This window comes from Lasioglossum baleicum, chromosome 10, assembly GCF_051020765.1.
Source record: "Lasioglossum baleicum chromosome 10, iyLasBale1, whole genome shotgun sequence".
Lineage (NCBI taxonomy): Eukaryota > Metazoa > Arthropoda > Insecta > Hymenoptera > Halictidae > Lasioglossum > Lasioglossum baleicum.
Genome location: NC_134938.1, coordinates 6,279,646 through 6,302,551, shown reverse-complemented (window position 1 = coordinate 6,302,551; position 22,906 = coordinate 6,279,646). Strand labels below are relative to the sequence as shown.

The window sequence follows — 22,906 nt, the reverse complement described above, 5'->3', positions numbered from 1 at the left end:
AATCGATCCCCATTATTATTCTACGCATAACAGTACCAAGGATAAAGTGCAATTGCATCTGGCGGGTGCATCGGTGCGTCCACATAAAAAATAAGGTCATAAACAGTTAGGACGATTTCTACGTTTACTGAAAGAAGAGCAGTAACTTGTGCCAGTTTCGAGAATCACCCTGTATATTTATTTCTTTTCTTAGCCAGCCTATGAGTGAAGCTTTTTCGATTTTGGACTTTCGCCATCAGCGATTAGGCATCCCCTAATCATTTTACAGCAGGGGTGGCTAGCCGGGCAGCTCCAGGAAATAAGTAACAGGATTTCTTGCCATAATCAGCTAATAAAACGTAGGGCGACAGGAAACTGCGGATCACCGGGTGGAATTTTCGTTGCTAAGGGGTCGGACAGCGGCGTTGTCGATCGCAATCTCGGAAATGGTGGGCGTCCACCAGCAGCCGGGAGCCCTTTATGCGACATTCATTCGCGCCGGCGTCCATAAAAACCGCGTTTCGATGCTTTGAGGAGTCTCGATGACGGCGTTGCTCGCTAATCGACGTGAAAGGGCTGCCGTAGACACTGGCGTTCTCGATTTATTAGCGCGTCATACGAGGCACGGGGATTCACCGGCGCAGAAGAGCAACCAGATTTATCATCGTGAGAGCGGTTCGACGCGACTGGCATGCTTGCGGATGCTGGCCCCCGTGCGTCGTTATAAATCGAAGTCCGGTCTAAGGGTTCCGTACGTGTCGCAGGAAACGCTCGACGGGATCCCAGCAGGTTCCGTACTGGACCGTAGCGTGCCGTGAACCGATGCCAGGGGTCGGTTTTATGGGGACCATGATTTTTAGTGGTGTGAAAACAGTACGCGCCGTTCATACCGGGTCTCGAATGTACGCCGTTAAATTTATTACGCGCGGGTGAGCCGAACGGATAAAGTATTTCCCGGGTCTCACGCAGACATTCGAATGTTTGCACGCCTGTTCAATGAATGCGGTAAACTTCACCCGAGAGCCACTCTGATAATCAACGCTTCAAAAATGCTTTTGTGTTACGACCGTGCAGCTGCGACGTTTTGCAATTAAGCTAATTTTTATTTTCCTTGAATAGTGGTAGGCCACCCTTTCTCTGCCAGACCCGGGGGCACAAGTCTTAATCTGGTGACTCTATAGTCTACTCACATAAGAAAAGAGATTTTCTTAAGGTGATTTTTATTTTCCATGAAAATCGATAGACTACCCTCTCTTTTCCAGTACTTGACCCGTCACGTGACCGAGTCGGAAGGGTGGGGATACTAGAGCGTCGTAGAAGGGGAGGTAGAGTGGGGACACAAGTCTTAATCTGGTGACTCTACAGTCTGCTCATAAGAAAAGAGATTTTCTTAAGGTGATTTTTATTTTCCATGAAAATCGATAGGCTCCCCTCTCTTTTTCAGTATAGGACTCGTCACGTGACCGAGGTGGAAGGGTGGGGATACTAGAGCTTCGTAGAAGGGGAGATAGAATGGGGGCACAAGTCTTAATCTTCAAGTTCTGAATTAATTTCTGAAAATAATTCGCACAGAGAAAATGTCCACCCTTCACCAAATTGATACCATTCTATGTTTGAGTATCAAGGCCGAAATGTAAACCTTCATGGTGGACGTTCAGATGATTACAGGAAGCCTTCGAAAGATCCAACGTGCAAACCCCTGCAATGCTATCGCGTTTCGCAGGATGCATTATGCGTAGCTCGATAGCCCCCGGGGCGATGTTTCTGAAGAGTGGAGGGTGGGCTTGATTGAATTACGCACTGTTTTCATCAAAGAACAACATACAGACTTCCGGCTGTCTAGCGTTTAGGGTTGGAGGCGAAAGAGGTTGACGTTCGCCTTAGGACACGCAGCTAATAGCATTGGCAAAGTTGACGCACCTCGCGCCGGGGACGATGTTAAATGCGTTACACCTCCGTGCCCGGAAGAATTAAGTCAGTAATTCATGAAGGGTCGTCCAACAGACACTCTCGGCCTCGTTATCTCGACGTTAAGTAAACTTCATCGTACAGGGACGACTACGCTCGACAGCTTTTGCGATAACACACGCGACCTGACGATGCGACAGAATGTTTGAATTACACGGCTCTACTGTCTGATTACTGTCACGCTCAATCAATGTCGATAAATGATTCCATTGTTTCTTCTGTGATTGCTCTTCACCATTCTTATCCTACAGATCATCTTTGATCCAAGTGTTTGATCGTAAATTTTCATGGATAAGCGAAACAGCATTTCCTGTAATTGATATATTCGATAAACAATGCAATTACAGTGTACCGACCAACAACGGTTCGTGCGGAAAATATAACTATTGAGACGCAATAAGCTTCAGCGAGCACTATCCATGCAACACCAGCGAATCGAAATTGCTCGGGGCTCATAGAATTGCAACGAGAACATGTTTACAAAATGATCAGTGGAAGCATATACGCGACCCCGGGCTTTGTTTGCAAACAGTTAAATGGATCTGTTTATACTAGTCTAGTTTGTCAAAAGGATTCGTCCAACACAAACATGGTTATAACTTCGAGGCAAGACATGATCGGCACGATAGTTTCTACCGTCTTCAAGGCCCGAGGTCATTCCTCGCATTGCGCGTCTTGAAACAATGCAATTCTTATAAGAGGACATGTTCAATTTGCAAACACTCGATTTTCAATTTGAGAAATTGTGACGGAAGCCTTCCTTTTTATATATTTTTAGAGTAACAGGACAACTATAAGTACTACAAATAATAAAAGTATGTAATTGTTCATCAGGCTAGTCAAGTCACAGCATAATCTACAGTTCTCAATATGTGTGTATTGTAGAAGCTCTTGATTATACTTCAACAAGTGTCCAAATACGTGCAGAAGTTCGCGAACATATCTTCCGATCACGATGTATCGACGAATAATATTATCACCTAAACCGAACACACAGATACGTACTGATTTACTGCAACGTACTGTCGCCATTCCCAGAATGATTTGTGCAGCTGCGATATTTTATTGCTAATAGGGAAAGATGATGGCGGTAGCTATTGTCACGCAATGTTCTTCATAATGAAAAAGAACGTACTTCACCGTTCTACGCTCTTTTTGAGCATCGATGTAAATGCTTATCATTTTGAATAATCTTGTGACGTGACTTGTGGGCTTCAGATACTCCGTTATCTTGGAACACTGCGTCCTATGCATATCCTACACAGAAGTATCCGGACACTTCCTTTTTACCACGTTTTTATTTTCTCTACAAAACATAGTTTAAGTTAGTAGGAAAAATATTTAGAACAATTTTGTCACTTGTAATTATTGTTATTATGTACATTCTAGTATCATAGCACAATGGAATTGAGTTTTTGTACAATGAAATGCGATAATATAATTTCTATGCACAAATACGAAATATAGTGGAACGGTCTCGGTGCTCGAAAGTATTTCAAGTTTCGCTTTGTTTAATTTCTAAGAGAATTTTTCGATACAAATACTAAAAAACTAATTGAAACATTTTAGCGATTAGTGCAAGCGGTAATATCTAATCGCAATGGAAACGTCGACGAGTCTCGTATTTAATCTTAGTCTAATATTGGTAAGTTTCCACATAGATAGTTTTTAACTTAAAACGTTAGAAATTCCGTAAGAAAATAATAAATAGACTCCGGATTTTATGCATTTATAACAAATATGAGCAAGTTCAATTTAAAACAGTGAAAACATTGAATGACTTTAAGAGTATGAATATATTATTTTCACCACGTTAAAATGATTAATGACGATTACAAATTTATACTTAGCTCCAGCGTCTTGCAATTGATGCACCGACTTTTTTATTTTGCGTAAACCTACGGAGTCTAGTAATAAAAATCGATTTTAGTCAATAGTTTCGATGCTAGGGGGTAGTACAGCTTCGGATTGTAACTAGAAAGGGACTAGAATCTTACTAGAAAAATGGGTCGAAACATGGGTTTGCGCCCAGAAGTTGTTTGACCTTATTTGAGCAAATTTTGGGCTGGGTGAGGGCTCATTCTAAAGAAGAAGGTTAGTCAATATATAGTTAAAAAAGTCTTTTAGAGACAGAAAAATGCATTGAAATCTGCGGGTTTTTCTCTAGACTTATTCTCTACTTTGGGCCCTCATATTATTAGTTATAAACATAATCTCGTTAACCTCATGACTGGAGCGCTGTGCATCTAACCTTCCTCTTTAGAATGAGCCCTCACCCAGCCCAAAATTTGCTCAAATAAGGTCAAACAACTTCTGGGCGCAAGCCCATGTTTCGAGCCATTTTTCTAGTAACATTCTAGTTCCTTTCTAGTTACAATCCTAGGCTATACTACCCCCTTAAGTAAGTTTTATGCGTTGCTATTACACATTTCGCAAGTGTCCGGATACGTTTGAGCAACGGTCTAAGAGCCAGACACGGTTTCAGACACGAACCAGTTTTCGCAGCGGGGATCGATCGTCGCTGCAATATCGACGCGTCGACGGACTTACGCCCATGTCCTGAGCGGTGTGGGCAGCTTGTGCGCGGGGCATGCGCAAATCCGTGTGCTCGGTGTCGCTTGACGCCAGTCTGTCCGAGGTCGAAGTGACGGCAACATCGGCTCCTCTGATCCAGCGGGTTTCGCGGCCGCGTCTCGTTTCTCGTCCCGTTCCGTTCCGCACCGTTCTTGGTGATCCTCTATCCGCGCGATTTGCCGATCGGTCTCGCGATCCTCTCGGCTCGGATTCGGGGATCGTAATGCCGGCGTCCACGTGACGGAGATCGCCGGATGGATCGGTTGTGCAGTGCGTGATCGAGTGTCCGGGTCCTAAGTGTCCGCGTGTGTCCAGCAGTTCGATCCGGATCGGGCAGCTGCCTCGAACACGGCTGGGTCCGCCTGCTCGCAGGCTGAGCCCGAAGGACGCGTCCTGTGCCTGAACATCGAGTCGCGATCGATTCGATTACTATTGAACCTCCTCAAGAACCGGAACAACCATACCCGATGCTCGGTGAATCCTCTGGACCAATTGTGCTCGATCAGATCCGAGCTAACAGTGAGTTCCGAAGGCTAGCATCCGGTAGCTAGAACCATGATCCGAAACAGTGCGAGAGTGCTTAGGTGTCTACAATCCGCGGGCATCGAGTGATAAGGTGTCTTTAGATAAGTGATCCTGGAGAGTCTATGATTCATGTTGGACGGTTATCCTGAGTGGACCGTCGATCCTTTAACTAGCTGCCTCTCAGAAAAGTCTAGCCGGGATCGGGCGATTCGCGAAACTTCTGTCCGTCCAGAAAATAGTATCTCGTGAGAAGAAGCGATAAAGCGTACCGGGGTGGACTCGGTATCCACGGTATCCGGCGTGTTCATCCCCCTGGAAGCTCTAGGAAGCCAGCTCGTAAGGATGAAGCGGACCGTTAAACATCCGAGGAGCGGATTTCTCCTGAGCGTCATTAGGGCTGGCGCGTTTTATTTGTACCGGCACATCAAGCATGCCATTAGAAATGAGATCGGCTTTCTGTAATTCCAGCCGAGGCTCTTTACGATTCAGCGAATCAATGTGTTCGACAAGAGACGTCCTCTGATATGTTACGAGACCTCGCGGCAGGTGTCTAGTGACTCGACCGGTACAAGAAAGGCGGTTGAATACACGAGTTTCACAGGATACGGAGTAAAATAGCGGCGGGAGCAAACCTCGAGGATTCTACGGAGGAGACCCGCCGCGCGGCTATTTACCTTTCAGAACGCTGAGTCGGGGATGCTTGGTACCGCGTGTTGACTTCCGTTGGATAATCGTCAGCACGTTTCTCGAGCGAGCTAGTCAAACAGCGGGCCGGGAGGACTCGATTTAAAAAGCAGCTTCGACGATCCGTCGAGATGACGGATGATGAGATGACTTGAGAACCAGGTGGTGGTCGATGGGACTGATCCACGATTGGGGATCGCGGTGATCATCGATCGCGGCGAACACTGATGCATCCTGGCGAAGCGTCCGGTCCTCGTGGCAACGGGGTCAACAGGATAGCGAGTATTACAGCCTCCGGTGGCGGCTAGAACAGAGGAATGAACTTGTGGTGGATCGACTGAGGTACCAGGCGAGGGGACGCGCGTTTTGAAGGGCGCGAACGAAGATGACGTCGTCGATCCTGGCGCTGCTCGGCCTCGTCCTGGCCACCGCCAGCGCCGAGCTCAGCTCGAGGATCGTCAGGACAAAGTACGGGGAACTGTCTGGCGTTATCGTAACCCTCGATCGACACCTCGAAGGCGTCGAGGTGTTCCGCGGCGTTCCGTACGCCTCACCGCCGGTCGGATCCCTGAGATTCATGCCGCCCGTCAACGGTGCGCTATGGCACGGTGTCAAAGTCGCCGACAAGTTCGGGCCCGTCTGCCCACAGAGGCTGCCCGAGATCAGCGACAAAATGCCCAAGGGACGCGCCGAGTATCTCAGGAGGCTGTTGCCGTACTTGAAGAACCAGAGCGAGGACTGCCTCTACCTCAACATCTACGCACCGACTCAAGGTACGCCACTCAAATCACTTCTAAACAAGGACTCAGTTCATCTACACCGTTCGGGGGACAAGCTGATACTCCCCCTTTTTCTTGTTGCCCTCTTTAGCTAGGGGTGAATATGTTGACGTTGACTTTCAGATTAGGACTTCATTTGTTCCAGCTATTTGGGGGGCAAGGTGATTCGGATAGTGGAAGTCCATTATAGGTCGCTATTTATTTAACACCATAACGCCTAAACTGTATCAGGCCAGCCTCCCCTTTTTTCTCGTTGACCTCTTTAGCTAGAGCTGAACATGTTTATATTGATCTGCCTCTGCTCGAGTGTTGAAACTGTCAAATGGATGGCAACTTTCAGATAGAACTTCATTTGTTCAAACTATTTAGGGGACCAGGTGATTTGGATCGTGGAAGTCCATTAGAGGTCCCCATCTATTTAACACCATATCGCCTAAACGGCATCAGGTCAGTTTCGATACACCACTTTTTTCTCGTTGCCCTCTTTAGCTAGAGGTGAACATGTTTATATTGATCTGCCACTGCTCGTGTGTCCAGCTGTCAAATGGATGGCAACTTTCAGATAGGACTTAATTCATTTAAACTGTTTGGGGGACAAGCTGATTCAGGTAATAGGGATCCATTAACAGTCGCTGCCCATTTAACAGCACAACGTCGGCCCGGCACTGATGCGTGTGATTCTGATAACTGGATCGTTTGGATAATTAGGAGTCCCCTAAAGGTTGCTGTCCATTTAACAACACAACGCCTAAATGGTATCAGAGCAGCATCGACCCCTCCTCTTTCCTCATGTTCTCTCATTTTGGGGGCTGAGTGAATGCGTTGATGCTGATCAGACATCGTTCAGGTGTTGCGCTGTTAAATGGACGACGAGTTTCAGATCACAGTGGAACTTCATTCATTGAAACTATTTGGGGGACAAAGCGGCTCTGATAAGTGGATCGTTTGGATAATAGAACTCCACTACGAGCGGTTCCCATTTAACAAGATCGACCAACGTCGACTCTTGTTTCCTCTTTTTGGTGAGGGTGGCAATGTTCTAAATTATCAGACTTCATTTAGTCTAATTATTCGGATAATCAGGATTCGTTAAAAAGAGATCGATATAGTGCTTCTACAACGTTTGCTTTTATCCCAATTTTCGAACGATTATAGTGCAGCGTCGAATCGTCGAGAGATTTTAATTTCTCCCGAAGACTTGCAACGAAGTATTACCTCAACCGTTAGCATTGTAGTAGTGAATGGAGGATATTTCGCTTTGAAGACAATTTTATTGAAGACTAATGAAGGCGAGAGGTAGCACAAGGCTCGGAGGGTTGAGGAGAAGGCACGATACAACGAGAATTAGGAGAAGTCACGCGCGGGTCCCTGTTACTAGATCATGGACGTGATAATCATCCCGTCGACGAAATTTCGGTTAGAACGAACTTACGACGAATATTTTCTACGTAATTAAATCGGATCCCATTATCTAGTTATTTCACCTCTCGCAGTGGATTGCTGGCATGCCGGTGACATTCAACAACACCTGTAACACGATGCACTAAGAACTTGATATTTCGTGAGAGACATTCCTGACAACAAATTCTTTCAAAGAGAGAAATTCAATTTTCTTACATGTTCCTTACGTTTGTTCATATTCTAATCATTAGCTAATAATGATTATTGAATATATAAATACAAAAGAAATAAGTTCACGATAGAGTTGTTGCATTGATTACATCTTCTAACCGTTTTTAATTAGCTTTCCGGACGGAGCCGTGGTGTATTGACGATTCGCCATAGAAACCCCGAAGAATCCTCGTGATTCGGTGTACGTAGCTGCGGTGCTTTTTCGAGGCCAGGAATTTCTTTATACCGAGCAACTGTGTCCACCTTTATTTCGAGGAAACATGCGCGGAATTCTACACAGAACTCGCTGCATGATCGTTCTTTGGACGTAACGCTGGGGATCGGCGAACGAAAGTCGGTCCTCGTAAGAATTCTCCGCAATGCTGCTCCTTCTTCGGCTGCTTTCACCGGGAAAATCCTTTGCATTCGTATGGAAATGCAATTTAATTTATGCGGGGACCACGATCTCGATATTTCCTAATAATATGTAGTCTTCGAGGTAAATCCGCAATAGTGCTTGTACATAGAAGGACAGGTCCAGAAACATATTCGCCAGTTTGAACAAAAGTAGTGATGGGTACAAGTGGAATTACTCGATGCAGCCATCGCTAGCTGCAGTCCGAGCTCCTAATTCAGCGCCAGTATTTTCTATTAGAAATGTCTTCAGTATTATAAAGATGTTGCTCTGAATAACGACTCAGTGTCTCCGCGCATCCTGTGTTTAATCTATGTGTAAATAGTACAAGTGAAAACTGTACAATGTTTCGATCTGGTCAAACTGACGAAGGTCTTGTCTCTAAAAACCCTTACACCGTATCGTATCGTTGAATTCCAAGATTTTCAATAAGAGAACACACGAAATTAGCTGGAGCCGTTCGGTGGTTCGGCAGAATAGTCTGGTAAGCTGGCAGCCGACTCGTTGTTCCTGCCAGTTCATCTTCCCTTCGTCTATTTTCCGCGTTTTCTTTCGAGCATCGTTGCCCTTTGTGCCCGACAGGTGCGGCGGATTCCTTTCAAACGACAGAAACGTATACCAATTCTTGAACAGCTTTTCATCGATGCTCCGACCGCTGTCAAAGGAGTCCTCGGCGCGCTTCCGTGCGTCGAAATGGCAACATGAATTAATTTCGGTATAAAAAGGGGATAGCGGCTGGATTTCTTTGGCATTACGTACGCGTCAGAGCTCGACTTGCAAATGAACGGAACAGTCGACGGATGGAGGGTAAACGATAGTCACTGTGACCTATTTGCGCGCTCGTTGTACACATTGCTCGAAAAGTTCCTGTTCAGACTACAGTGCAGCCTCGGTAGTTGCACGAAACCGGACCGAAACATCGTGCGAATATCGAGGTACTGGTGTAGCCAATCAACTCTTGCTATCGCGTGTCACGTGTTCTATGAAACTGGCAACCATCCCCACCACCTGTTGACCCCTCACTATTCCGGTCCTGTCTCCTGATTTAAAATGTGTTATCAATAAACAGATTTTATGCATTTATGAGAGAAATGAGTAGGTGTAATTTAAAACAGTGAAATGTTTAGAAGAATTTAAAGGTATTTAACATATTCAGAAAGAAATTTCCATTTCCACTAGTTCGTTGCAAATCAGGCAGAAAATGTTTATATTGCATAAAAGTCCGCTGCCTAGTCGCCAATGATGCGAGTCGCTCCGCATTTTTATTTTCTTCTACAATCGAAGACAAAAAATTCTGTCAGTTTGAAGGACGAATGTTGACAGATCCGGTTATCCTTTCGACGAGTACAAATTAAATGCGTACACGATTAGGCCCGTTGTTTGTAATCCGAGGGACATTGTCCATGGAAAAAAGCTCTCGTCGGAAGCTACTCGCTGGTCGGCAGCGTACGTTCCGCAGATTCTGCGGCAATCCGTTTGCCCCCGCAGTCCGACTATGTATTTCGGAATAATAACCCAGCACCGAGCCATTGTCGGCTGGCGCAAACAAAGAATCTGTGAAAACGACCATTAATTTGCCGATCTGAATGGGAAGTGTTATTTTATAGCCGGGTGTTCGCGTACCATAAATCGCCTCGGGCTCTGGAATTCATCTGATCATCCTCCTACCCTACGGTGCATCTCATTCTCCTCGCTCGCACGCTATGCATACAGTGACAATTTTTTGTTTCATTAACCCTTGCGTTGCGTCCGCTTTTCCCGAATCTAACCGAGTTTTTGGTTGGCCACGATATAGATCATAATTATTTGTGTAATACACGATTCAATTTTTGGGCGTGAACTGAGACTTTGAAATAAAACATTAAACTTCCTCATTTTTGGTTCTTCCAGAATCAAATTTTTACCACCGTATTCGTCTCGTCTTTTTAATTGAAATGACACCAAACATGGTGAAATTACGATTATCATAAGCGATTAATGACGGTGATGGAACAGAAAGAGTTCTGTTTCAATCGCTATCGTTCTCTACGTTCGGCACGCTACAAAGCTAGCCCTACTTCGCGTTACAACTTCGTCGTGCAACAAAGAAAAGAAACAAACCTATCGAGTGTGACTGGAATAGAAGTGGCCGGGTAACGACGTCCCTACCTCCCTACTAAACTCGTCTCCAGGATTGCAAGGGTGCAGGATGCGCCTTCTCATTTCTCGATAATGCAAAACTTTTTCAGTAGTCAATAGCGCAAGATAGAAAATCAATCTAGGCCGCAATCTTCCTCAAAAGTCCTATTTTTACGTTTACGAAGCGTAATTTGCATTATACGACAGCATGCAGCTGTTGCAGCTATATGAAAATAGCCACATGCGCAGCTTTACGCTTCCGAATAATGCAAATTACGGCTCGAAATCGTAAAAATAGGACTTTGAGGGCGATTGCGACCTAGAAAAACCGCATCCTTGCATTATCGGGAAATCAGAAGGCGCATCCTGCACCATTGCATTCCTGGAAACGAAAGTCTTCCCTCTTAAGAGTGGAGTCGCGGAAATTCATCGGCATACACTGTTTGTAAACATCAGGGAAACCAGCTGGACGCCGTTGATGAGTTGAAAAACAAACTGGTGATCGGCACGGTTCGATAATGTCGATTTTGTTTGCGCACAAACTCTGGCGGTCGGTTGCCAAGACCCAACGGGTCTTGCCGAAGCCCGACCAGTTCAATTCCGTTCTGACCACTTATTTGTACCGTTCACGATACTTATACGTAATCCCGGTGGGCGATACGTGTTTGCAGATCGCTTGAGCCGGCCCGAAAATCCATCCGTGGCTACGGGCCGGTAACACGTTCCAGGCATTTGTTTCAAAGGATCCGCCAGTCGGTTTCTATCTTCCGCGCCGTTCCTCCACGGCTTCGCTTATCGCTTACCGACTCGAGAGTGAAAAACGACGTGAACCTCTCTACGGGAAGAAGCTTCCTGCCGGCGCTGGATCTAGTCGGCTACGTACCCGCGCGCTACCCGTCGGGTTTACTTTTCGGGGTCAACGCGGGGGAGGAGGGCATGGTATCGGTGCACTCTCGCGGCTTTCCACGCCGTTGCTGCCCGTCGTCGACGAGACCGTTCTCCCCGTCGAATCAGGAAAAAAACACCGGCAATTTCACCGAATCATTTTACACGGTTACCTTGAAATCGCCCGCTACGTTTCGACGAATATTTATTTATTCACCGATATTAACACTAAACCTACCAACACCGGTCAAAATGACCGGTTCCAGGTTTTTTATTTTGCAATTAGAAAAGTAATAATACATACTGATTTTATAAGAAACGATTGTAGGGTAAAGTGTCCAAATATGGTATAGTCCCCTATTATGGCACTACTCTTCTAAAGGAGAAGTTGCAATCTAGTGAGAAAATCCTCAAATAATAGTTGACCATATTTACTCAACAGTGTGCAGTGCATTTTCATCATTCTATAGATTTTAGTATCGGTCCTCCGCCAGTTGTGTCTCCACGTGTTGAATATTTTTGTAGTTAGATTTTGGATTGTATCTTTCTCGAGGAAGGTAAGTGATTTCGAAATGTTTAAACATATCTGTAATTTCAGTTCATTTGTATTAATGTTTGCCAACTGTTGGTTTGGGCTGAAATTCAGTTTCTCTTTGTCAGTAGCTAGTATTATCAGTCCACGTGGAGTTCCCAATATGGCGCTACCAAAGGTTCCCTAATATGGGTATAGCTATATTGACATTCTTGGTGTGGGTGTTGAATATGGCACTAGGCGTCATATTACGGACTCAAGGTATACCATATTAAGAACCCCTTTGCTGCAACCTGCAAATGACACACCACAATAAAAAATATTTTTCCCAAGCTGTATTAATTTTTGAACAAACCTGGCCCCAGAATCTTATAGGGAGGAAATGCATCTACAACTGGTAAATTTTTTGTCGAAAAAGAGCATTCTGAAATAATCAAAAAATGGCATCAACAAAAAGTGGTTCATATTAGCCTCAAGGTGTACCATATTAAGAACCCCTTTCGCTGCAACCTGCAAATGACACACCACAATAAAAAATATTTTTCCCAAGCTGTATTAATTTCTTAACAAACCTGGCCCCAGAACCTTATAGGGAGGAAATGCATCTATAACTGGTACAGTTTTGGTCGAAAAAGAGCATTCTGAAATAATCAAAAAATGACATCAACAAAACGTGGTTCATATTTGGGCACTTTACCCTATAGATATTTTTAGTAGTGCACGTATTACAATAGGAGCCGCACAAAGTCTAAATAAAATCAATCTTGTAATTTTTAAAAGTGAAGTACCAGTTACTTTTGAGACTTGGTAGGTTCAGTGTTAACAATTAACCACAAGAGTCCTTAGTCGAAAAACAATGTCGGTGAAATCGTTGCCAGTGATTAATACGTTTTAGGATCACTCTACGATAAGCGGTGAACACAATAGATTGTTTATTTATGCTTCATGTATTATAATTCGCACGGTATTGAATTTAAATCGCGGGTGCATTGTCCTTTACTTAATCCTCTGTAATGGTGCCTGACTTTGTAGTAACATATTCATTATTTGCAGTGATTATGTCTGATTTGGGTTGTACGCTGTAATTTAGCGTGACAATTAATTGTTACATCATCAATTACGTCATATATTTTTCGAATGACGTATTGTCTGCTCAGAATTGAAAAAAATTATACCTTGTGAAAATCTCAAACAATGTTCCGTCCGCATTCACTTAGAAAATTTATGTTCCGGACTGTCCTATATTTTTGTGACAGACCGTATATAGAAATCCATTGTCGGGACTGCGAATGGTTAACAAATAGGAAATCGAATTCTGTTTCACGGACAGTCACTTTTATAAATCTATGGTTACCGCCCTTTGCACTATTGTGGGGGGTGAAAATATACTATCAAGTGGCTTGCATTCACTATTGTGCCGCTTCCGGACGTTTACGACACCATAAACTATTGAGTTGGGAGCAGGACGCTGGAAGCGCACATGTTTGCTAAAACGTGCAGTCATAAATTAACTTTTAGAGCTCTATCTCGAGCGTTAATTTTGTCATCCCACTGTGGCCGGGTCAGTGTGACCCTGGGAAACAATACCGCCTTTTTAAATCATTTTTCTATGCCCCCTATTGTGCTCGGCTTAATTATCATTATCTGCACTAGTGACTCAGAGTCGCCACTAAAAATTGCTGCTCCCTTATTCAAAATATCGTTTAGATTAATAAATATGTTGGTATCTAATCAATTATTCAACATTTAAGTATTGTACGAGCTATTATATCGATTTTATATTCATACAAAGAAAAAAATTAATATAGGATGGAATTATTCCAGGTCGGAAGAAATATTTATTCTAATCTAAATCTATTTCGCTTTGATGAAATTTTCAATATAGGCTCGCATCAAAACGTTTCATATTTTCTTTGTAATTCCGACGAATTGTAATTTCTTTTTCACATCATGTAGTATAAACAAATTATTCTAACTTTGAAAAAAATCCGGATCGTATGGTCTGATATTAAAAATGTTATTGTCATGTTAAAAATACGTTAAAATATTACTGTGATTCACTGAACGTGGGTTTGAAAAGCCTTTCCTGGGGTGAGCAGAGGAATGTAAACTTCTTGAAGGTCTCGCAGACCGCGTTTTGCGATAACGGGTTAATTACTTTCAGTCTGACGTTATCGTATCAAATCGGATCGAGTTACCGCGTCTAATAGAGCGTTAACTCGATATTCTTATCTCGCGTTGGAATTCGTAGGGTTGCATGTCTGATCTCCACATTCCATTTCCACTTGGCTGCCAACAGGCCGGCTGAAAGTGGCACGCGTGACAGTTTGTTCCGGTTAAAAATGCACCGGCGTGGGAACGAGACTGACAGTCTGTCCGACGAAAGAACGTCTAGCATGTGGACGAGGGTTTCCACGGCGAGGAAGAGGGGCGAGGAGTAGAAGGGGGAGGGCGAGGCAAAGGGAAAGGCGGAGCGCGATTAATGTGCAAACAGAATTAATTAGCAGAGGCGAGCGTAAAGCGGAATGAACCATGGAGAGATTCGCCGGGGTCTTTCTTGCGAGGGCGGCTTTAATGCGAGCGCCTTTAATCCAGCCACGGTCGGGGCAACGCACGGGCACACCGCACCGGTGCGGCCCGACTCGGACCGACCGTTGCGCTGCTCGGATTGCGTATTCACGTAATTTCTTGATCGAGGAAAAGAAATTGTATTTAAATGGACCGTGGAAATCTGCGGGGCACGCGCGCATCGCGAGGCGGTGCTCTGCACTACGTGCACCAACGGAATCCTGTTATGCTAATTCGGCCGGGCAGCATTTTGCGTTCTACCGCCGGCACGGTGGATATCCGCGAAAGATTCTCCGCCGGATCGATGGATCCTACCAGGTGTGCACGTGCTGTTCCCTCTCAACACCGACCCGGGTCAGCCCCGTGTACGTGGAAATTTTAAGCAGACGCCGCCACCCCCGACCTGCATCAATATTTCATTTAATTTTATAATGCTGCACACTTTCGTGGATTTAATCCGAAACTCGTCCCGTCTTGAACGACGCCAGAATCGACTTGGAAACACCGATTCTCTGTGGGTAAATATCAATTTTTTGTACGTACTCGAAAAAATACTCTAACAACTAATAACTTATTTGAAATTGGCAATGTGCAAATATATTTGCATATTTAAATCGCGAAAGAACTTTTGTATACCACTCTACCTTCCCCTTGTACGATGTCGTGCTTGTGTCCGGTGCTGGCAGAGAGGGGGTAACTTTATCCCCTCCATTCGACCTACCTCCCCCCATCTAGCCACTCTGCACCATGTATCTTTTATAATTGAAGTATTAAACAAATAGTGGGATCCACAATGCGTTCCAACTTCCTAGAACTCCTTCGAAAATTTCCATCGCGAGTGCGCTTCGTAATAAGTACACAGCGGATCTTAATTAAAATAAAAATTGTCTTCCTGAATGGCAACGATCAGGGGTGAAATAGACATCTCTATTCTTTCTCAATACATTTGGATGAAAATAGTATAACAACCTTTTTAAATTCGTCCAATACTTTTACTGTGTTAAATTACACCTCCAAATTTCCGTCATAACTGCACAAAGTCCGCTGTCTAGTAGAAGGTTGTCAAAATAAAAATGTCCTACCTGCTTCGCAACGAACTGGAGCGAAATAGAAATATATTTTCTACATTTACTTGGTTGAAAATGATATTACAACATTTTTAAATTCATCCAATCTTTTTACTGTTTTAAATGACACCTAGTCATTTCCGTCACAACTGCACAAAATCCGCTGTCTAGTAGAGAAGGTTGTAAAAATAAAAATGTTCTACCTGATTCGCAACAAACTGGAGCGAAATAGAAATATATTTTCTACATTTACTTGGTTGAAAATGATATAACAACATTTTTTAATTCATCCAATCTTTTTACTGTTTTAAATGACACCTAGTCATTTCCGTCATAACTGCATGAAGTCCGCTGTCTAGTGGTAAGTCAAGATGTAAGTGAGATTGAAAAGACCGAGGTCTGAAGGCAGGTGCAGTCGCGTGCCATAAACCGCGTCGGAATCCGCAGGACCGGGATCGTTCCGCAATCGGCGGATGAAATCGCGGCGAGTACTCTGTCTCATTTGCGGCGGCTGATTTACAGGCACAATCATCGGGGACGCATGATGGCTGATGAGTGGCGAGATTAAGGCGCGGCCAACCTCGTAAAGGGTCTTACACACCGCGACTAATTATGAAATTTAATTAAACCGCCGCGCACCGCGTACGTGTGCGGCTTTGAAGGTGCGCGAACCGACGCCGCCATTTAGCGGCGCACTAATTCAGCGTTCATTTATCTGCCGCTCGCGGTGAAAGAGAGAGGAGTTCGTTCCATTTCGCCCAGCCTCTCTCCTCCTCCATGCCTTTACACTTCTCGGCGCTCTGTCCGCGGAGGCTGCGCGAGAAAAAAAGATAAGTGAGACACGCGCGCGCCACACTCGACCCCCGAGAAATTCAAGAAAATTCAGATCAAGCGGCCGAGAGCATTAGCCGCGCGCGAAACTTCAGGGTGGGGATGTTTGGCCTTGGAATCGAACGCTACTGTCGATTCCACAGCTGTTTCGACTTTTCGCCAGCTCATTCTGTTTTATTACGAATGGTTTACGAGTTTTCGACGTTCCAGTTTGACTTTTCATGGCTTCCCCTTTGCACGGCCGCACTGTGGTCTAAAAGTCAGTTCTAGCGCGAATAAATTAAAAATACCAACTAACGTAAGTCTGTTAAAATTTATATTTGTATGATAGTTTGAAATATATACTACAATAACAAGAGCAAAATTAGTAAATCACATCACCATGTTATTGTTGGTAAGACTGTCAACATTCCAGTAACCACATTTTGTTTTTCTGTTACAAATTACAACCTCAAAATATCGAGTTCTTTCTTGAAGTGTGCATAAATTGTGTTAGTATCTTGTTATACATTTACGATATTATCAGTAATAGTAATAGGCTGTAACTGGAAATGGTAGGTTTACGTTTCCTTCACACACTTTATGATATATTTTATGAACTTATACTTTTTAAGAAAAATTATTAGAATGTCGTAAGTTTTACAAAAACACATTTGCACGCGTTGCGAAGTATTTACTTTTAAAGCTTACTTCATATCCGTAAACGGCAAAGAGAAAACGCGATCCCCCGCAATCCCATTATCATTTTATTTTTATATTTTAGTAAACGTATTTGCGATCACCCGCTTAGAGTTGTTCGAAGAATGGTACAAATTGAAGAATTTGAAACGAAAGGATTGCGTTAGTGGATTACTAGAGGCTATTTTTACCGGAAGGAATGTGAGCGGGCACAATATTGAAGGAATTTTAGAAAACTTTATCAAAAATATTGAGAAACGTTGGAAAATAGGCAATAATTATAAAGGTGGATTTCTGTCAAAAAATAAGACTTGGTTAGAATCATAGCATTCCTCTTTAATAAGATTGACATTCACGAACTTGAACCCGCAAGAGTTGGAAGGCCATTAAAAAATTTTGATGAATGTAGTATTAGATTAATAATTATTATATAGATAAACGAGTAGTCAGTATTTTAAATTATGTTTTATTTACTTTACTCAAATATTTAAAAGTAATTTTTGCACAATAATTAATTCGCACAAGAACGGACTTCTAGGCCACTGTAGGCCGGTGTGCGCGCATGATTGTTCCGGAAGGCAGCAATATGGTTCAGAAAATTATTTATTCAACTTGTTGTAGCAATGTTTGCCTAACGTACGTAAATACAAATTTTGGCCTGTACCACGTAAAAATCGATCGGCTTTGAAATAAAATGAAAGATAGCGTGTACACTGAAACCAATGTTCATCTCGTTCTTTATAAAATAAAAATGTGAATGCACATTTATCTGGAGTTCCATTGTGGATCAATAAACTGGGGTGAGATAAATATCGAACTTCTTGCCGAAAATGTTTTGACTGTCTTAAATTAGACTTGCCCATTTTTATCACAAATAAAACATCAAGAGACATTTACGAATACTATAAAAAATCCACTAACTTCTCCATTGATTATAAAATCAGTTAAAACAATAACGCTAATACAGTGGGTGTACAGAGTATTCGTACACCTTCTAAAAACGAACAACTTTTACAAAATTGTTTATTAAAATTGGAAAGGGTTTACTTCGTACACCCACTGTATATTCAAAGCCGTTCCCTGATACAATAATTGAATAGCATATAAAATCACATCCTCGCTGCGATGGAGGGGCAATATTATAATAATAGCTAATTCCGAATGGGAATATTGTCGATCGAAAGGGTTTAACCGTGGATATTTGTTCGACGTGGGAGCAGCGTTCACGGGAATATCGTGACAGATCTGTCTGTTCGTGTTTCCGGTAGACCGCGATGAAATTTCAGGGATCACGATCGGATGAAATTCGTGGAATAACACCGAGGCCGCGCGCCGGCAAAGAAAACATGTGCGGCACCAGAGAGCTGCCAGGACTTTTCAATTTCGAGAGGGAACTCGTTTCTGGCTGGCAAATAACGGTTGCTTCTTTTCACGCTGCCCGGCAAAAGTGTTGCGTTACGCGATGATCCTGTTGCGCGCCACTATATATCGGATCATCCGGATAATAGATTCCCCGGGAGCTAACTTGGACGTTTCTTTTTCCCCGGGCGCACGCGACGATTCCGCGGCCGCGGGATAATTTAAAGAAAGCATCCGGCCATTTTAATCATCCCCTCCGCGAGACTCCCGGCGAGAATGATGGATGACTGACGACGAAATGCGAGAACATTTTTACACTTCTTCATGGTAAAGCCTTGATCTAAGAAAAACCCTTGCTGTTTCTTTGATCCTGTTGTTCTACTATTTCTTCGCGACATTCTTATTCATTTGAACGAGTCGATTCTTCACATCCAATCACAAAATTGTTTGAAAGTGCTGTACACGCGTACAGGGTGTCCCATGTAACACTTTCCACGATTTCTCAATTATGTGATAATTATGCGATAATCTGACAGAAAGATAGTTTACACAAAAGTCAATCAGTTTTCGATTGGCTGTACATTGCAATAGAAAAAGTTCGAACATTTTCTTTTTAATTATTGCCACGGCCACCTTCATTTTTTAAAATGGTAGTTCAAGATCATCCGAAGGTATACTAGGTCGTTGAATTCGTCTTGATACAGGCTATAATATTGTCAAGTCAAAACTACCAAGTGCCATTTAAAAAATGAAGGTGGCCTTAACAATACTAAAAAGAAGATTTCAACCTTTTTTTTATTGCAATGTATAGCCAATCGAAAACTGTCAGATTATCGCAAGTACTTGAAAAATCGTGGAAAGTGTTACGTGGGTCACCCTGCATATGTATTTCCTGTGTCAGTCAGTGTACAGCCTTTTTAAACAGTTTTTGTACATGTAAACCTACTGCCGCATAAATATGCAGTCTTCTTAAACACTTTTTAAAATGTTTTGAAATTTCGAAACCAGATTAGGGTAGTTCTACTAGTTCTAGAGGGTAGTACCAACAAATTATTTTATATTTATATTATTAGATTCTTCTTCTTCAGTCTGTTCCTTTAATATGTAGCCTCCTGTTCCGTTCTAAAATAAGTAGCATAATAATAATAACACAACAGCTACCTACCGACCTAAAACCACCCTGCCCCCATAAAGAATTACGTCTGCCCGCAATCGTAGACTTACAAGTAGAATAGGAGCACCATAGATCAGACGTGAAAATTGTCAACGAAAAGAATCCCGCGGGGTTTTTTAATATTCCATTGTTAGAGCCCTTCCCCGGTGGCTTTCGACTGGGAAATGAGGTGGGTAATGAAACCGGTTCAATGGACGGAGCTTAAACGGCGCCTTTACCGCGTGTTTCGTCGGTGGAAACCGGTGCCAAGGCCGAGGATTTTTTTTTACGGGACATAAATCTTCGGCTGAAAAGCGAAACGAATTGAAAGCTCGCGTCGATGAGACGGTGAAAAAGCATAACTAGCTCCCGGTTCGTTGCGCGAGCCGAATCAACGATTCCAAGGAGAGAGAGAGAGAGAGAGAGAGAGAGAGAGAGAGAGAGAGAGAGAGAGAGAAAGCGTTGGAAGAAAAAGCAGAGCGAGCGAGCGCGGTCCATAATAAAATCCCGTTCGACGAGAAATAAAGGAGTTCCGCAGAATCCGCGGATCGATAATCAATTTCCTGTACACTCGTTCACCCTTTCGATCGTAAACCGGGAGAGCGCGGAGGGTTTACTGTTTACTAAAAGACTATAAATTTTATTCCATTCGTGGCCCACATTCTCACGGACTTCTTTTCCTTTTTCTTTTTTTTTTTTGTGTTTCGTTCGTTGTTCTTTCGTTCTGCCCGCGGAAAGTTCGCCGACCGCGGCGTTTCGGGATCAGGGATGTGCACACGGGATGCGCGGGAAAAGCGGCGAACTCGATAACGACGTCCGCAATCCGAACAATACAGCCGGCGGCGCGGCGGCCGTAAATCGATCGGGTCGAAGGAATAGCCACGCGAACACGTGACCCTCTGAAACAATTGAAAAACATGCATTAAACATGGCGGCGACGTGATTTACCGACGGGCCGAAACTCTCTTCTCGCGACCCCATCGTTCTCGCCCGCGCAGCATTGTATTCTATCTGGATATCGAATGGCGGCTCTGGGCTACGCTCTGCTCGCTGTCCCTCGGAATATCGGATGACGGCCCGCCCTTTGAAATGTTAACCTTAATGCGCCATTAGTTTATCCTTCTCCTGGGATCGCGGAACGGAATCCGCGACGGATCTACACCGGATTCGAACGGCTAGAAAATTCCACGCCATCCTGCTCCGATCACTGAAACTCGTCAAACATTTTTAGCTATTATCCGCCTACTCGTATCTGTTTTCGTAACGCCGGAACGTTGTTACGCCGTGATTGATACGTTCCAGTGTAGTGTTTCGCGTTTATTCGATAGGTCGACCTGCTGGTGAATCCGTAGATCGGAAACCGAGGAATTCAAAGGGGTTCGTACGTCGTCTTGGGTACAAACCTTGTGGTTAGGATACGCATTTATAGGAAAATTTAAACTAATGGGGAGAGATCATTTTCAACTCTAGAAACAACAGCGAACACGAGGAACAAGTTCAATTTATCAATTAGAAAATTTCTGACGAGTAGACTGCAATTTTTATACATTTATGACAAAAATGGGTACGTGCAATTTCAAACAGTGGTGGTATGAAAAAGATTTTAAGTTTCACCTTATCAAGATCATCAAGAGAAGAATGAAATTTTTATTTGGCTCCTGTGACTTGCAATCAATGCAAACATTTTTTATTTTGCATAAAGATCCGCAGTCTACTGATGTGCATATGAAACTGTGAGGACGTGAATTTACTACTTCATTTATTATTCTCGACACGTAAACATAATTAAGAGGAGCAAAACATCTGTTTTCTGGTATTAGATGATTGTATAGGTTCGTGACAAATTTTCATAGATGTCGCAAAGTGTACTAATTGTAGAAAAGAATGGTGACTACATAATTCATTAATAAAGCTGTATTCTTTAAAATCTAATCATTGAATTTTATTCTGAAATCGAGCACGAACTTATGCAATCATCTGATAATTTCAAATGTGCACTCAGTATAAACGCATACAATCAGCAGTCAAGTCACTAATGTTCATTACTAGGGACTTTCCTCGTATTTCCAAAATGTGCACATACTACAAATGCGCAAACGTAACTCAGACACTTCGCCTACTTAAATCGACCACGCACCGTGCGAATAACTTCCGGGAAAGAAGCAGTGCCGGATATTACTTGAAATTTAGAACGGGGTGTTGCGCAGCGAGGAGCCTGCTCGGAAACACGGCACGAGGGAAAGCTAGACAATAATAATAACTTGCTTAATTTTCCGGCCATTGTCGGGGAAACGTTGCCACTTGTTCGATAACTATTCCGGGATTTGCATTATCTAGAGGTGCGTTTGGGTCGTGGGTATGCAGTGTCCCGAGTTGGGTTTTGTTTCACGAGAGCAAGAGAGGGGAAGAGAGAGCTGTTTCACTCCTGATGTAGCGTTTCTTCGAGCATTCTCACCATGGCGGAACGTGTGGGACGTGGTTTCGTGGAACGAAGCACGCGTAATTGAATCATTCGTGACGATGCTGGAAACTGGGGTACAATCGCGAATGTTTTAAGGTGCGTTTATTCACGGGATCGTGTTAGTCCGACGCGGAGCGACCGTTTTCCGTGTGTAGACACGACCGTACGTTTTCTGCGACCACTCAAGAGACCCTCGAGACGGAGTCGTCGGATTAAAGGTCTTTGCACACTACACCGTCACGGCAGGTAACGGCAACGGACCGCTAGGCCGTTTTGGGTCTCTCCTCTGTATTTCAATGGGGATGCGGACAATAGGCCGCATCGCCGCAGCAGGTAGACGGGATAGAGAGGCAACGTATCGGGACGGGAAAAAGTGCGCACACGATATCGGCAAGCGCCGACAGTTCACTTTCTTCTATATAGTTTCCATGGAGGTGCGCGCACTAGACTGGCACCGACACGACGCGCAACGTCTTGGCAAAAGGGACATTCTCGGCGAGAATGTTTTGCCGGCCGCTCGATGTGGTGTTCGAACGGAAAACGACTAAACGAATAAAATGAAGATCGCAAACAATAGAATTGGTTCGTTGATTTCGTATATTTGTCAATTCATGACAATTTTAGTTATACTATAGTTAGTTATTTAAAGTTTTAAATATTTATAAAAGAAATTTTACTCGCATAACATAAAAATACTGCCAATTTTGCGATGATTGTTA

General features: G+C 43.6%; 1 protein-coding gene and 1 long non-coding RNA gene across 3 annotated transcripts in view; both read left to right on the top strand.

The window, feature by feature from the left end:
• Window positions 1-4,562: 4,562 nt before the first annotated feature.
• The window catches only part of Nlg3 (Neuroligin 3), a 453,040-nt gene continuing 434,696 nt past the window's right edge, over window positions 4,563-22,906 (top strand). For both annotated transcript variants that reach the window (XM_076432165.1, XM_076432164.1), the window contains exon 1: window positions 4,563-6,503. In XM_076432165.1, the coding sequence (XP_076288280.1) occupies window positions 6,116-6,503 (388 nt within the window). In that variant the 5' untranslated portion in view covers window positions 4,563-6,115. The remainder of the gene's footprint in view (window positions 6,504-22,906) is intronic.
• The window catches only part of LOC143212905 (uncharacterized), a 101,495-nt gene continuing 85,098 nt past the window's right edge, over window positions 6,510-22,906 (top strand). The window contains exon 1 of the long non-coding RNA XR_013009818.1: window positions 6,510-22,906. This exon is cut by the window's right edge and continues 14,869 nt beyond it. This is a non-coding gene — a long non-coding RNA (uncharacterized LOC143212905).